Genomic DNA, 17,795 nt, shown 5'->3' with positions numbered 1-17,795 from the left:
CAGCTCCACCAGCCACCGATTAAAAGTGTATAGAATAGAAGGGAGTCCCGCAGTGCTGAGCTCTTTCTTCTTCGGCCAGCCAAACTTGTTAAATCTCTGCTATTCCTGGAAGTACATTCCTGGGCTTTGAGCTTGATCCCTCTTCTTCATACCTGCTTTTCCTTTGGTCAAGTGTAATGATGTTCCCCTCCTTCCCTTGAGGCATCCTAAATGATTTCATTGCAATTATAGTAAGGTTAAGAAAGGCCAGGCTTGCTAGTCTGAGGTAAAGCGAATTCCTCAGCTTCTCTGCAACTGAAGATAAGCAGAATTGCCTTTAGGGAGTCAAAACACTGCTTTGCGCAAAACTCACAGGCTGTCTCCAGGAGCTAGACTGAACTAGAGCTTCCCTTAAAACACGATTCAAGATTTAGGGCCCATTGGATAGTGATTCTTTGCTTGGACTGTACCATTTCAGTTCATCGCTGTTGGGGTTCTTCATGTGTTCCCTCAAGGACAAAGCTCCCTGCATGGAGGGAAACAACATGGCAAGGAGATAAGTTCAGTCTAGACTTTTCCCTGTCATACTAATTTTCTACGTGAAGGGTTTTGTTGGGAAGGAGGAAACCTTTAAACATGCAAAAACCCCACAAACAGCGATGGGTCTGTCTTACAGGTAGGGTTGCCAACCTTCAGGTGGTGGCTGGAGATCTCCCACTATTCCAACTGATCTCCAGGTGATAGAAATAAATTCCCCTGGAGAAAATGGCCACTTTGGCAATTGGACTCTATGGCAGTGAAGTCCCTCCCTTCTCCAAACCCCGCCGTCCTCAGACTCCACCTCCAAAATCTCCAGGTATTTTCCAACCTGGAGCTGGAAACTTTAGTTACAGACAACCATCATGTGATTGTCTTGTGTTAATGCCATCCCCTCCTTCCAAGTACTATCACTACTGCCCAAACAAAGCATTTCCTTGATTGATCACCATTTCACATATGACATAAAAAGAGCGCTTCTAGATCAGACCTGTGGTCTGTGCAGTCCAACTTCATGTTTCACACAACAGCCAGACCAACCAAGGGCCATGGAAGGCCAGCAAAGAGGTCAAGGACTTCCCATTGATGCTATTTCCTAGCACCTGTATTCAGAGATGTGTTGCCGCTGAATATGGAGGTTCCCTTTAGTCACCATGTACCCGCTGATGGACCTGTTCTCTAAGAATCTGTCTAAGACAGAATCTGGTTGTTTCACCTCTATCACATAATAATAATATGGAAACCTGTGATTCTGGAAACGTACTGCTGCAAGACCCCAATTTTTACTGAGTATGGAATCATCTTTTTTCCCCCAATGTAAAACAAATAAGAGTCTTTTAATCCATAAGGAGCCCCATGGCACAGAGTGGTAAATTGCAGTACTGCAGTCCAAGCTCTGCTCACGACCTGAGTTCAATCCCAATGGAAGTTGGTTTCAGGTAGTCGGCTCAAGGTTGACTCAGCCTTCCATCCTTCCAAGGTCGGTAAAATGAGTACCCAGCTTGCTGGGGGTAAATGGAAGATGACTGGAGAAGGCACTGGCAAACCACCCTGTAAACAAAGTCTGCCTAGTAAACTTTGAGATGTGATGTTACCCCATGGGTCAGGAATGACCCGGTGCTTGCACAGAGGACTACCTTGACCTTAATCTATAGGAGTTCCGGTTCCAGTCGGGGAAAGGAGGAAGCACGCCTCAGATAAGCTCCCGATTTTTAAGCCATTCATTCTAAATAATTCTAAAGAAACTGTAATGACTGGGTTATTTTAACTTTTTAATTGGAGTCTTGTTTTGCAACTGAACCTGGAAAGAACAACTTTATCTTGCTAGCAACTGTGGGGAGTTACCCGGAGCGTCTTAAAAACAAGCTGCCAAAAAGCTCTCTCTGAGATAAGACACTGATAATGACCCTATACCTTAATCTATAAAGCTCTGAAAACAGGCTTGAAAGGATAAAGGCAATGCCTAGGCAAATATAAACCTAGTCATTAGAAGTGTGGCTTCAGTATAATAATGGCACAGCTTTTTGCCCTGCTGTATGCTTAGTAGAAGCAGAAGAAGGGAAGGAAAATAAGCAAATATATACATAATTTGAACAAGTCACAGGAGGTTTGGGCACAAAATTTTATATCAGGGCAGAGTTCAGGTAGTCCTACAGACATCTATAGATAGGTACTTGTTGACTCAGGATTGCTGAGGAATTCCATCATTTAGGTTTTCCCAGGTCATTTGTGTTTGCCTGGAATAATACACTCCACGCCCTTCTGCATACCAATGGTAACAGCCCTATTAGTTTTTCATGATACATTATTTCAGGATGAAAAACATCACATTTTGCTAGGGAATCATACCCTCCCTTTCAGCTCACTTTATCCTCGCTTGATTCCTTGATATCTGCAACGTTCAAAGATAAAAGTTTTCATAAGGGCAATAAGAAGAACCTTGGTAGATAGAACCAAAGGTGCATCTAATCTAGCACTCGGTTTGAAAAAGCAGCTAGTCAGATGCTTCTGACACTCACAAGCAGGGCATGAAGGCAACATCCCTCCCCTGTCCCCATTATATGCTGTTCAGCAGCGTACTGCTTCTGAACATGGAGTTTCTATTTACCTGTTATGGACAGCAGATACTGACAGACTTCTCCATTCATGCATGTAATGCTTAAAAAAAAAAAAAACAACCACCATCCAAGCTAGTGGGCATATTGTGTAGAGAAATCCATAAATTAAATATATAGTGGTTGAAATTTTCATGGAGGGCTTGCTGGATAATCATGACTGTAATTCCAGAGGGGTAGCTGTGTTAGTGCGTAGCAGCAGAATAAAGCTGGATTCCAGTGGCACTTAAACAGAATTTATTCCAGCATAAGCTTTCATGAGTTGAAAACCGTCTTCTGAGAAAGTTTCCTTTATCACAGTGGTACTTACTGTGTTGCCAGGTCCCTCTTTGCCGCCAACGGGAGGTTTTTGGGGTGCAGCCTGAGGAGGGCGGAGTTTGGGGGGGGACTTCAGTGCCATAGAGTCCAATTGCCAAAGCGGCCATTTTCTCCAGGTGAACTGCTCTCTATCAGCTGGAGATCAGTTTCGATAGCAGATCTCCTGCTAGTACCTGGAGGTTGGCAACCCTAACGGACAGCCACATTCACAGTTACCATCAACCAAAAAACCCACACTTACTTCCATTCCTGGCATGAGGCTTGCACCTCAGGAAGTCTTGCAGCAGAGCCATTCCTCTTGTAGTGGCTGTTTCAAGGTGGAAACCACCTGCCAACTACTAGCCCCATTGGGAGAGGGCCTTGCCCACTTTCCTGAAACATGGGGCAGGTGCCACATTGGGGTGCTCAGAAGGGCCACGTGTGGCTCCCAATCCACAGAGTGAGCATCACTGCCTTATTATATATCATCTGCTGGGACCATTCCTGCTCAGAGTGTATTAATGGTGGTTTCTTTTCTTACTGATGTTTGTTTGTGACTCTGTTGGTGTTTGCATTTCAGGAACACAATGGACAAGCTACTCCAAAGGTCATTGCCCGGGCTACTTCTGTTGTCACTGCTTTATAGCACATGCTTGAGCCAAGGAAGCAGAAGTAAGTTCAGCATCCTTTATTTCCAAAGAATGCCAAAATATACTATTGTTTTGAAAGCAATGATAGATACACTGGTGGCACAGTTCTGAGGGCTATTTAATACTCTGCTGGGAAGGTGATGACTTAGATTTTCACTTCCTGCAGTAAGAAATTACTATTGGGCTGTGGGTCAGTGGTAGAGCACCTGCTTTGCATGCAGAAAGTTCCAAGTTCAATCCTCAGCATCTCCCGCTAAAAGGATCTGGTCATAGGCGATATAAAAGACCTCTGCTCAAGATCCTGGAGAGCTGCTGCCAGTCAGAGTAGACAGCACTGGCTTGATAGACCAGTGGTCTAACTCAGGAGAAGGTAGCTTTATGTAGCATGTGTGATCATTTTATTCTGCTTCAGTAGCACCTCTCCATAGCCAGAGGTACAATCTGCCTCTGGATTCTGCAAAGAAGAGAACATGGTACAGACAAGAGTCCTCCTCCATAGCTGTCACTGGAAGTTGAATCTATTAAGTAAAGATTTTCTTTAGCTGCTATGGTTACAATATACAACAGATTGGTCCTTGTGAACTGCTTTTATCGTGATTTTTCTCTAAACTACATTGAACCCTTGGGAAAGTGCAAGCTACTTACCGAATAGAGTGAACTACATCCCTTCTGATACACATCCTTTCAAGAGCACTTTCACACATGCCAAATAATGCACTTTCAATCCACTTTCAGTACACTTTAACGATGGTTTGCAAGTGGATTTTGCCAGTCCACGGAGGAAAAAAACCCCTTTCTTAACCTCCAAACCACCACAGCGAGCATTCCTGGCAGCCTCTGGTAATTGGAGAAATAAAAGTGTACGCTTGCAAGCCCCCCCCCTTTATTTAAACCGTGATAACCTCTAGTGCACCCCCCCCCAAATCTCTAGGCAGAAGGACTTTCCCTATTCTGCTTCTGGGTCCCGATTGATTGCAAGACCCCTCTGTTTTCCCAACCACCCAACTTCTAGGGCACCTTCCCCACCCCTCATTTGTTTCACTAGTCGGTTACAATGCAATCTGATTAGAGATTACGTGTTGCTCCCTCCCCGCCCCCCTCTTTGTGTGTGCACTATTTTAACGGAGGTGCGCTCTGAAAGCAGACATTTCAGAGACGTTAGAACGGGGAGGAGTGTGGGGGAAATTGGAACTCGCATCCAGGACAAACGCTTTTAAGGTGTTTTCCCCACGTTTCCTGGACTGGGTGCGATAAGCCTCACAGTAAAATCCAGCTTCAAAGTGCATTGAAAGTGGACTGAAAGTGCATTATTCAGCATGTGTGAAAGTGAGTCTCCTACTCCACTGTTCAGTCAAGCAGGACGAAGAAATGCAAGATAGCAATGAGTTCCTTGCAGTTCCTCCTTACCCGGTTACCTCCTTCTGACGGAAGTGAATGCAGCAATTCGCCTATGCTAATAACTGCTCCCTTGCCATTATAGTATTTGATCAGATGGAAGAATGCTCTGTCATTCACGGCAGCCAAGTTTGAAAGCACTTTGTTAAGCACAACGGGGATGAGACCAGGCCTTCTGTGCCCCTCCTTGTGTCCATTTCTAGATCAACCTGCTTTCCTGTATTTCTGACATGTTGCTTTTGTCTCCTAGTTAATCGCTGTGTGGCTTCCAGGGCAAAAAGCTGCACTGAATGTATCAGAGTGAACAAGGACTGCTCTTTTTGCACTGATGAGGTAGCACTGAAGTCCCTCCCCAAACCCCGCCCTCCTCAAGCTCCGCCCCAAAAACCTCCCTATCACAACACCTTGCACTGCCAGTTGTTTGGATGCAACCCATTATGTTTTGCCTTCTTAATGTCTGCTTACCTACTTTTAAGTTGCAACTGAAAGGTAACTGACTAGTTGTAAAATCGGAACTTTGCAAGGAGTGACTGCATCCTACCCCTAGGCCAATACTGGGGCAAGAGAGCAATTATCCCTGGGCAAATGTTGCAAAATATATTTTTAAGCATGTTGTATTTTTATCCCACTTCACGTCTCCCAGAACTTCAAAGAGTCCCGCTGTGATTTCAGAAAGAACCTAGTAAGCTATGGCTGCAGTGAGCACAACATAGTGTTCATGAAAGGAGAACTACTAACCTTAAAGGTGAGTGGAGACAAAGTCCAAATATGTAGTTAGCAAATATCTAGTTGGGCTGTATTTGGGCAATTTGTCTAGTGTTTGAAATCAATGGGACATTCCCAGGGTTAGGAGTTAGACCTGTTTATCAAGGCCTTTAATGCAGGGACATTTCCCAGTGGTCACCCCTACGGACTGCTTTGAGGCTTCCTTTTGATTATGCAAGCCTTTCCCGACCGTCAGAGGTCGCCTCGCTCTCCCCTCGCATTTCCGTGCATTTTGCTCGCATTTTCTAGATTCCGGCTAAAACAGTATCCGGAAAGCATGGGCAAAATATGCCGAAATGCACGGGGAGAGCGAGGAGACATCTGACGGTTGGGAAAGGCGTGCATAATCAAAGGAAGCCCCAAAGCAGTTGGAGGGAGTGACCACAGGGAAACTCCCGGCATAAAAGGCCCAAGACTTCTTGTGTTTTTCCTGTGAGCATTTTTACCAACAGACAGGGAGCACTTCATGTATAATTAAATACTTTTAAATACTGGATTAAGATTCATTTTTCTCCAAATGAAAATCGTCTTACTCCCTTTTTATTAAAAGAAGCTGCAGATACAGAGTGGTTCACTCTTATCCCACACAAACTGAAAACCTTGGGATTAGATATAGACAACTTATTGATGCTGGACAGCCAAACCATCTTCCGAGTTATTAAGCAAAGACTACTTGACCATGAAAGACAAACAATCCTGCCTGCAACTCCTTTATCTTGTTCTTCATCCAAATTGGGTCTTTCTGCCAATTGTGGACTCCTCCAGGATTACTTCTACTTTCTAAGTGATCCTTCCCTCCGCAGGGCCTTTATGCTAGCTAGACTAAACGCTTTTCCATCGGCAGTTCTATTTGGGAGATTTAATGGTACCCCTTTGGAAAAGAGAATTTGTAGCTGTGGCTTAAACCAGATAGACTCCATTTATCATATTTTATTGGAATGTGAAATGCTAGCGGACCTACGTACTAAATTTTTAATGCCATCAATTTTGGATAGGAACTCTCCCCCCCACTCTCTGATCAGACTTTTACTGAACGGGTATGATCCAGAAACTACAGAAATAGTAGCCATATTTTTGAAGCAAGCTTCAATGATAAAAATCAAACAAAAAATATAATAGCTGCTATTCCGGTTACTTGTAGAAACTAGTTTTCTATATATACCTTATATCCACTGTACTCCGGCATACCTCATTTTATTCATATCTATTGCTACAGATTGCGATATTGATGTTTTATCATTTGCCAAATTCTGGAATACCTTGTACAATTTGTTATGCCAATAAAGGTTTTTGAATTTGAATTTTGAATTTGTATAATTAATCTCTTCATTGTTGGGAACTGTTTGTCACCTGCATCTGTCTCATAGTAAAACCAGCATGAAATATAATTGTGTAATCTCTCTGACTGCAAAATACTGGTGTTTCTTCTGGCAGGAATTTAGAATTGATACCTCTCTGAAGAGAACACAGGTATCACCACAGCAGATGTCTGTGAAGTTGCGAGCTGGTGAGGAAGTTAGTTTTCAGATGGATGTGTTTGAGCCATCTCAATCTCCTCTGGACCTCTACATTCTCATGGACTTCTCCTATTCTATGTCTGACGATTTGGACAACCTTAAAAAAATGGGCCAGCAACTGGGTGAGAACAAAAACCGTAAGGTCTTGGAGGCAACTGGAGAGGGAAAATAGAATTTTGTTACTAAACTGCCACCACCTGAGGCAGCTGGGGAAAAAAAGAAGATATCAGTATTGGGGATATGCATTAGTTAATTACCGGTAATACAGCAAATTTGCACAGTCATAGAAGCCTGGTACTGAATACAGTTAAATTAACTCCAATGAAGAATATTGCAAAAGGGATAAAACTTACATTTATTGAGGTAGACTCAATTCACATACACGCTGCAGTCGAAAGGAGAGTGAGAAGCCTAATCTAAAGAATACTATTCACTATTACAAGTGGCCAGCTACTCCAGCATCATGTGTGTGCAAGTAAGATGGCTTGGCTTCTACAGGAAAGACCTATAGATGCATTCTGCTCCTTACAGGTCCATGAGGAGAGAGAGGACAAAGGGCACAGGAAGAGAAGGAAGAGTCTTGAGAGAATCTCCCATGTTAACGCAAAGAGAGGCATCCCATTCATTAACAAGATAATCCTTATGCATATCTAGAGTAATGTAGTACTCCCCAATGTTCAGGCATGCTGAGTTGCCTTAATCTAACTACCAGTACAAAAAAGTACTCCTAATCACCATATTGAAGATACCCATGAACAAAGCTATGTGTTTGGCTACTGGTATACTATTTTAGTCCTTGGCATTCACTGCCAATCCACTACTATGCAGTAGTGGATTTCAAAAAGAAAGGGATGGCTAGTTTGTTTGTTTTTCTGGGAATGTGAGCATGTTGTACTCACTTCATGTGCTTCATGATGGGGGAGGGGCTGTGGCTCAGTTTGTAGAGCATCTGCTTGGCATGCAGAAGGTCCCAGGTTCAATCCCCGGAATCTCCAGTTAAAGGGATTAGGCAAGTAGGTGATGTGAAAGACCTCTGCTTGAAACCCTGGAGAGCCACTGCCGGTCTGAGTAGACAATACTGACTTTGATGGACCAAGGGTCTGATTCAGTATAAGGCAGCTTCATGTGTTCATGTATACATGTGTACTCATCTGAGGCATGACATTCAGCAAGACTCCATAGGGGAGACGAGTGTTAGGAACAGAGAACTTAGCTCTCCCAGGGCATCTTTACTGATTTCATCCTTCCTCCTTTCCCTCCTCTCAGCAAACGTCATGGGGGAGCTGACAGACAACTACACCATTGGCTTTGGCAAGTTTGTAGACAAAGTTTCAGCTCCACAGACAGACATGAGACCTGAGAAGTAAGTGAGGTGGATGGTGGAGACATCTGTAAATGATTGATTAAGGATCCATTGACTATTTTTTTCATTGATTTAATGGATATATGTTAAAAACGTGTCTTGCACTGAATTAAAAGAATTGCTGTACCTAACCTACTACTAATGCCTATGCTATGGTCCCTCCCAAAATCAATATTTTACTTTATGTTAACACTTTGTGACTGAATCTCAGATTAGAGGGAGGGGCCATGGCTCGGTAGTAAATCATTTGGTTGGCATGCAGAAGGTCCCAGATTCAATCCCTGGTATCTCCAGCTAAAAGATCAGGTAGCAGGCGATGTGCAAGACCTCCACCTAACACCCTGGAGACCTGCTGCCAGTCTGAATAGACAATACTGACTTTGATGGACCAGTAATCTGATTCAGTATAAGTCAGCTTCATGTGTTCCCAGGATTTGTTCATGTAAGATATCTGTACTTTCATTCTTTTTTTAAATCTCGCCTTGCAAAACAGGTCCCCTCTTGCAGGTCTCCACGTCCTGCATTTTCATTATCTGCTCATGCATCTGATGAAATAGGATACATACGTTCTTCTAAGCCCACTGACTTCAGTGGACTTCAAAGGGTATATAACTCTGCTTCGGATGGCAATGGCAGTTGCCTACATTTCTATAGTCATGCTATTGACCCTTTATGGCAGCTGGCCAGAATTTTTCCGTAATAGATACATAGCATCATAGAATCATAGAATCATAGGGACCACCAGGGCCATCAAGTCCAACCCCCTGCACAATGCAGGAAATTCACAACTACCTCCCCCCTCCACACCCCTAATGACCAGAAGATGGCCAAGATGCCCTCCCTCTCATCGACTGCCAAAGGTCACAGAATCAGCATTGCTGACAGATGGCCATCTAACCTCTTCTTAAAAACCTCCAGGGAAGGAGAGCTTACCACCTCCCAAGGAAGCCTGTTCTCCTGAGGAACCACTCTGTTAGAAAATTCTTCCTAATGTCTAGACGGAAACTCTTTTGGTTTAATTTTAACCCGTTGGTTCTGGTCCGACCTTCTTGAGCAACAGAAAACAACTCGGCACCCTCCTCTATATGACAGTCCTTCAAGTACTTGAACATGGTTATTATATCCCCTCTCAGTCTTCTCCTCTTCAGGCTAATACAGTTGTAGTGCTTCTGATATCGGTCTATTATGACAGAATAACTGCCTTGTTCTCCTTATGCCTTCAGGCTGCGTGAACCCTGGAGCAATGCTGACCCGCCCTTCTCCTTTAAGAATGTCATCCGTCTTACCCACAACATTGATAAATTCAGCCAAGAGTTAATGACGGAGCGGATATCAGGCAACTTGGATGCTCCAGAAGGTGGTTTTGATGCCATACTGCAAGCCGTTGTTTGCAAGGTGAGCACAGAGGATGTTAAAGAGGGTATAGATCCCAATGAGAGTTAAATAGATACGCGTTCCTTCTTAGCTATTCATCAAACTCTGAAGGCAGCGAGGCAATCTAGGCCAAGCTTTGCTTTAATAGACAATGGATGGATGAGCTTTGGAATCAGGTTATGGGATATTGGACCACAGATGGAGCTAGCATGTCCTCTGAATAGCAACTGAAGGAGGCAGAGAGCTAAAAAGAAATGACCAGACGTACCCAAGAATTGAAGCAGAGCTCATAGTCGGTTCAGGGAGCTGGTCAACAGCTAGGAGATAAGAGCTAAGGAGGCAAGATAAGGGAGGAACATCCCAGAACTGCCAGAATGAACACAGGAACAGTCGGTGGAGTTCACATTCTTCCCAACTCGCCTTGGGCAGGGCTGCACTTGGAAGTGATATCTTTACTGACCCTGTTGGTGGTATGGTAACCACAGAAACTGCTGCATGTACCATGGAGTGGGTAGCTGTACTATCCTCCCCAAAAAGGCACAGGCAGGGCTCTTGAGCTGCTTCTGGACTGCTGGCCAACATCCTGCCGAATCAATGAAATATCTTCTACACCCTGGTCTTTCTCCATGACAACAGGATATCGGCTGGCGGGAAGACAGTACTCATCTTCTGGTGTTCTCCACGGAGTCTGCCTTCCATTATGAAGCTGATGGCGCCAATGTCCTTGCTGGAATTCTGAGGAGGAATGATGAACAGTGCCATCTGAACTCCACAGGCACTTACACCTTTGACACCAAGCAGGATTACCCCTCCGTGCCTACCCTTGTGCGACTGCTGGGACGGCGCAACATCATCCCCATATTTGCCGTGACCAACCATTCTTATGACTACTATGAGGTAAATAGCATCACCAGACAAGGAGGGGATCATCTTTCACTACAGCAGCCATCAGGGGCACTGACTTGGGAGAGGCTGTGTCCTGCTGCTGAAGGGGATGAACGGGTACTCAAGTACTTTAAGAAATGATCTTTTGAGAAGGTTTCAGCAGAAGAATGTTAATTGCATTCTTGGAATCTTCTCAGTCACCACATTTGAATGCTGGTACTGGGTGTTCTCACTTTCTCCTTTTGCAAGTGGCCCAGTTGGCTCTCTCTTTTTTAACATGTGAGAGAAACGTTTTATTTTCAGAGTGAAACAGTGAGGGGTGGGAGTGGCAGAAGTAGGGTTGCCAGGTCCCTCTTTGCCACCAGCAGGAGGTTTTTGGGCGGAGCCTGAGGAGGGAGGGGTTTGGGGAGGGGAGGAGAGGGACTTCACTGCCATAGAGTCCAATTGCCCAAGCGGCCATTTTCTCCAGGGGAACTGATCTCTGTCGGCTGGAGATCAGTTGTAATAGCAGGAGATCTCCAGCTAGTACCTAGAGGTTTTCAAAAAGACAAACTCGTGCCAACAGGTGGAAGTGACTAAAAAAAGGCACTAATGGCATATATCAACATCAAGTAATATCCAATGGAATAGTTGCTGAATCGTTTATGAAAACAATGCAAGGATGCAAGGCAATGTAAATGTTACAAGCAAAGCACAATCTATCCAAAAAGGAATGAAAGTAAAACAAAACACAATGTCAAAACAGTATGGTACAAAGTATATGATATACAAAGGAGTAGAGACACTGTGAATAGGAATAGTTTCATCATAAATGTAGATAAGTCTTCATAGATCCAAAAGCCAGGAATATGGGATTCCGGTATTAGTCCCCATTTCGCGTCATGCTTCTTCAATTACTGGCCAAACTCTGGAAATTCTGGCAGCTTTTGTAGTGAGATTTACATTCCTCAGAACATATGTTCTGCAACACATATGTACAATATAACCACTACATATTTGGTTCTCAAAGATATTTAAAAGTTAGAATGTAAAAAAAGAAATCGGCAGGATAACAGGAAATTATACAAAACCTAGCTGATGATCCAGATCTTGTAATTAAAGAGGTGGACAAAGGGGGTGCAATTGTGCTATTAAATCGTAAGGATTACTTGCAGGAAAACCTTAGACAACTAACAGATGCACATATATATAAAAAACTTAGTAGTGACCCCACTAAAAAAGTAATGTTTGCAATTAAAACTGTAGTACAAGAAGGCTTAGCCCTGGATTATATTAACAAAAATGAAGCTGATTTCTTAATTAATCTATTTCCAAAAATTCCTGTGTTTTGCACACTACCTAAAATTCATAAAGGCATAAACCCTCCCCCAGAACGTCCTATCGTAGCTGGCTGTAATTCTTTACTTGATCCCACTGCACAATTTTTAGAGTCCCACTTACATCATTTTTCTACTCAGACTCCTTCATTTGTGTTAGATACTAAACAATTTATTTCTGATATGGAGGGACTGGCTATTCCACAACAGGCGCTTTTAGTAACATTAGATGTTTCCTCATTATATACTAATGTGCCTCTAGAAGATACTAGAATGATTATTGAAGATTTACTCAATAGTCGAACTATACAAAAACCTCCTGCTCATTTTTTGTTAGCACTACTTGACTTAATATTTGAAAATAACCTTTTTCGTTTTCTAGACCAATTCTACCTACAATTACATGGTATAGCCATGGGTTCTGCCTGCGCACCTTCAATAGCAAATATTTACATGGCTAACTATGAAAAATTACATATTTATAATAATAATCCATTTTTTTCTAATATTATTTACTGGAAACGTTATATTGATGACATTTTTCTGGTGTATGACCCTGCAGATAGTTTTCCTGATTTTTTAAATTGGCTTAATTCGCAAAATAGTTCCATCCATATGTTAGGTACTACCAGTAAAGATAGGGTTAACTTTTTGGATGTTACAGTCTGTGTTAGAGCAGATTTTAAATTAGCCTTTAGAAAACCGACAGATAGGGGTGCTTTGCTCCATTTTGATTCCTTTCACCCGATGCACTTACAAAGAAATCTTCCATACGGACAATTTCTCCGTTTAAAATGGAACTCCACTTTTGTGGAGGATTACCATTCTGAAGCAAATATTTTGAGTAATACATTGAGACAACGAGGTTTTCCTATTAACTTTATAGAGCAGTGGTTCCCAACCTTTTTTTGGCCAGGGACCACTAGGACTTTTTTGTTCGGTGCAGGGACCCCAAGGTTCAAAATAAAAATTTTGAGAATTTGAAAATAAACTTTAATCATAACTGTTAGTTAAACATTAAACTTAAAATAATATTTGAATATATATTTTTATAATAGAAAACTTTTAATTGAAAATATTAATTTATTATGGGTTTATAACTTTGTTTTGCGGACCTTAATTTAGTTCTCGCGGACCCCTGGGGGTCCACGGACCCCTGGTTGGGAACCAGTGTTATAGAGGAATCAAAAACAAAAGCAAATAATACTGTGAGATCAAATTTATTAAAAACAACTATCTTAAATAAGACACGTGTTGACCTTACAGCTGCTCTACAATATTCATCTTTTTCTCGTGACATCCAGAATATTATTGTCAAACATTGGCATTTAGTACGTGATATACCAGGATGTACATCCCCCCCCCAAAGTTTGGTTTAAAATGATCCCGTTCCTTTAAAGATCAACTGGTGCATTCGGACTCCATTTCCCAACAATCCTTGGATCTCCCTGTCAGTCACTTCCGCTGTGAAGACTGCATAGCATGTGCGCAGGCGCTCCCTGTTAAGGAATTTCAAGATACACGTACTGGCTTTAGATTTCAATTTAAACAGTTTAGCAATTGTAATAGTAAATTTGTCATTTACATAATTTGTTGTCCATGTGGTATTTTATATGTGGGTAAAATGAAAAAGCTATAAAAATAATAGGGAACATAGTTCGCGCGTGAGGAATAACAATTTGGAAGCGCCCCTTACTGCCCACTATAAACAACTTAAACATCTTGATCATGAAATGCAGTTCTTTGTCATTTTGCAACTTCCTAACAGACCATATCAAATTCAAAATGCTGATTGCATATTATCACAAAAAGAGGCCCGCTTTACATTTTTTTTATACCTTAAGCCCCAACGGACTTAATACACAATATGATTTGAGTTGTTTTTTATGAAAATAGAATTTTGCATAATGAACATTAGTAAACTGGAGGTCTTCTTGACAGTAAGAATTGCCACTGTCCTTTCAATTTAGACCAGTTGTTACAGCTGTTACTTATTAGAGCCTACCACAGGCTTTTTATATGAGGTGTAAGTTTCTTCCTGTAGATGATGCATTTCGCCATGCACTAGCTATACTTTGTCATAATAGAATACACTCCTTTTTCCTGGGTAAGTGTATTTACTTATATTGTAGTAATGTTCTCTTGTCTAGTATTTTAATATGTAGTGGTTATATTGTACATATGTGTTGCAGAACATATGTTCTGAGGAATGTAAATCTCACTACAAAAGCTGCCAGAATTTCCAGAGTTTGGCCAGTAATTGAAGAAGCATGATGCGAAATGGGGACTAATACCAGAATCCCATATTCCTGGCTTTTGGCTCTATGAAGACTTATCTACATTTATGATGAGACTATTCCTATTCACAGTGTCTCTACTCCTTTGTATATCATATACTTTGTACCATACTGTTTTGACATTGTGTTTTGTTTTACTTTCATTCCTTTTTGGATAGGTTGTGCTTTGCTTGTAACATTTACATTGCCTTGCATCCTTGCATTGTTTTCATAAACGATTCAGCAACTATTCCATTGGATATTACTTGATGTTGATATATGCCATTAGTGCCTTTTTTAGTCACTAGTACCTGGAGGTTGGCAACCCTAGGCAGAAGGTTTCTCAGGTCCATTCAGTTCCTGAACATCCAGGAGTTGCCAAATGAACCATCATTCGCTGCTTTACGCCCTCCATTTTGTTCAATCATGTAAGAGGCTTCTGGATCCAAACTTCTAAAACAGATGGAGGGGGGCATCCCTAGCTCACAGTGCAACTTGTAGTTGGAGGCGTTGTGGTGGGGTTTTAGTTGCCAGGTTGGAAGATCTGACTCTTGCACATGGAGATAGGCTCTCACAGATCCTCCTGGTGTAGGGGAGCTTCTATTTTCCTAGCCACATAGGGGAATTTTTCACGGAGATTTGCTGCTGTTTCGACGCTGATTTGTGTCGGAGTCAAATTTTTGTTATTCACTGCGGATCCGGCTTTTCCCTGATAGAGGTATAAAAGCCACATTATGTCAGCTGCAAACCAAACCACTTCTGAGCCGTAGAAGCGCGTTTTGTTGCTCAGATGCCCATGAAAAAATGTTTGCTTCGGTTCCGCTGTCCCTCCCCGTGACGTCTCCTTTCTCCTCCCCCAAGAACGATGATTGGCTGGGGGAGTTTCGCGCTCGGACGAGAATACCGCCCCTTTTGCTGCCTGCCTGCCTAGAGCCCTGGCACTTCTCTACCTCCGCCCCGGAGGCTGGTGGGCGGGCAGGCGGCACGCCTTCACCGCCCCTCGCCCAGGATGGGCCTTGGAGCTGGGCCCACACCTCCAAGCCCAGGGGGACGTCGGACGGACGGCTCCAGGGGGAGACCGGCGGGGCCACGCCATGTGCTCCTCGCGCACTGGGGGTGGTGGTGGTGGCAGCTTGGTTTAGGGCAGCTGGACCCATGGGGGAGATGTTCAAGGGAAGGGGCTGTTGGCCCCTCTACCCCAGCGGGGAGGGGGGATTTTTGAGAAATCGGATGGGAAAAATGTGCATCCTGAGAGCGGAAAATCCAAGGCAAAACTCCCTCCCATCACTCTTCTGAAGAGGGGCGGCCAGCCTGCTCTGGATCTCCCTCCTCTCTCTCGATGCACTGTGGCCAGATCATGGCTGGCGCGCAAGCCAGGGGCCTTCTTTCCTCCCCCCCCCCCCCGCCATTCCCACTTTCAGCTAAACACTTCTCTGGGCACATGGATGCAATGCCTGCCCCCCCCCCAATCCTGTCTATCATTAAAGGGCAATGGGTTCCACACCTATAGAAAATAGAGGGAAGCTTTAAGGAAAGTGCTGCCTTGCCCCACCCCCAAATTTGGAATCTGACTGTTCCAAAAGCAGAACAGAGCGAGGGTGGAAGAAAAATGGAGGAGACCAGAGGGACTGGTGCTTGTTTTTTGCGCTGGGGCTGGTGAACCGCACGAGGTAATCTGCTGGGCGGAGTTGGGGCGGAGCTGGGGGCAGGCATAAACAATGAGCCTGTTGGAAGGGGAGGCCTCCTGCAAAAGGGACAGACCAAACCGTTGTCAAATACAGCGTACTTTGTTCCCATGAAAAACAAAACTACATCGAGATTGACAGGGATAAATCGTGGCCATGAAAAAAACATTTAAATCGTGTTTTTTTTTTAGTCCGTGGCAAAATAGAAGCAAAATCTACCATGAAAAATGCCCCATAGAGTCAGGCACCTATTATGAGTCACACCATGTTTTAGTGGGGTGTCAGCCTGCAAGGAAGCTCTGCTTTGTCTCTTGCATAAAAGGAGTTTGCCCAGTTTGCTATCTTGAGCTATCTTGGAGTGCTCAATAACCAGACAAGATGCTGAGAGATCCATGACTGGATTTTCCAAACATTTTAAAGAATTAAATAACAGCCACATGTCGCCCCAATTCAAATTCGAACCATCCAGAGAAGGGAGAGGGAGTTAAATCCTTTCAACGCCACATGGTTTCACCTAGAAAAACGATCTAGAAAAGCAGGAATAACCCACACATACAGAAAACTCCTGTGACTCAGTAAATGTGGTAGAAACAGATGGCCCTCCAGTATATCCTTACCCAATCACTTGGTAAATCTATGCTCTGGTAGCTATTCTCTGGGCAGTTTTTTTTTTTAATTATATTGGGGGCACCAAGTGGTGAGCTAGCTCACCACAGAATCCTGGACAAAAATGTTGCTTGATTCACATACTGATGAGTCTGAATACAAGTTCTGAACATTAATAGGGTCCAGCACTGAGTACTGTCTTAGTCTATCTGCATGGTGCTAGCCTTGAAAATGGTTCAGAAGTTGCCATTGGTATCGACTGCCACAGTCTATTTACTGCAGAAGCCTGCTTCACTGGTGTTATGACAACTGTATTGTCTGCCTGGTGGCTTCCTATTCCATTGCTGGAGCCAATTTATAATTTTTTTTTGTGGGCAGTCCCAAACGAATGGCCTCTTCCACTCCAAACACATGTACCTGCTCATTCAGATCAGTTGAGGGGTCCCTGCTTAAAATTACCTCTTTTGTGGAGGTTAGAATAGTGATAGAATGGTGTCTTCATTGTGGGATTGTTGCCAGATTTCAATAATTGGATCCAAGCCAATGAAAACTAACTACAATTAAAACCCACTGAAATAAATGGAACATAGTCAGAATTGACTTTTTCTTGTGCTCTCTATCTAGTATCTGTGAGCAGCTAGATTCAGCTACAATAGCAAGATAAGGGTACATTCTCAGTTACTGTGTACATAGGACTCTTATCATTGTTACTTTGCTGCTCTCTCTGGTATCTATTTAGTGGTCTAATGCAACTCAAATATTTATTGACTACCTTTTTATGTTTGTAGAAACTGCACAAGTATTTCCCGATCTCTGAAATTGGCAGGCTGCAAGAAGATTCCTCCAATATTGTCGAGTTGATCCGTACAGCTTTTGAGGTAAGAAGGCACTTCTGGGTGCTTAAACTATGGCCTTTTAAGCATGGCTGTTTCCCTTGCAGTCTCCCCTCCGACAGCTTTGGGTCTTTGTTTTGATTATGCGAGCCGTTTCTGACCGTCAGATATCTCCTCACTCTCCCCCTGCATTTCTCCATGTC

The 17,795-nt window shown here is 43.2% G+C and overlaps 1 protein-coding gene across 1 annotated transcript in view; it reads left to right on the top strand.

Moving 5' to 3' along the window:
• The window catches only part of ITGB4 (integrin subunit beta 4), a 101,262-nt gene that overhangs the window by 19,888 nt on the left and 63,579 nt on the right, over positions 1-17,795 (top strand). The window contains exons 2-9 of the mRNA XM_056858023.1: positions 3,508-3,599; positions 5,223-5,305; positions 5,616-5,717; positions 7,172-7,376; positions 8,521-8,617; positions 9,841-10,012; positions 10,628-10,888; positions 17,548-17,637. Of these exons, the coding sequence (XP_056714001.1) occupies positions 3,508-3,599; positions 5,223-5,305; positions 5,616-5,717; positions 7,172-7,376; positions 8,521-8,617; positions 9,841-10,012; positions 10,628-10,888; positions 17,548-17,637 (1,102 nt within the window). The remainder of the gene's footprint in view (positions 1-3,507; positions 3,600-5,222; positions 5,306-5,615; positions 5,718-7,171; positions 7,377-8,520; positions 8,618-9,840; positions 10,013-10,627; positions 10,889-17,547; positions 17,638-17,795) is intronic.

The sequence above is a fragment of the Euleptes europaea genome, chromosome 1, assembly GCF_029931775.1.
Source record: "Euleptes europaea isolate rEulEur1 chromosome 1, rEulEur1.hap1, whole genome shotgun sequence".
NCBI lineage: Eukaryota > Metazoa > Chordata > Lepidosauria > Squamata > Sphaerodactylidae > Euleptes > Euleptes europaea.
The sequence above is the reverse complement of the archived record's forward strand: the minus strand, read 5'-3'. Positions and strand labels throughout refer to the sequence as shown.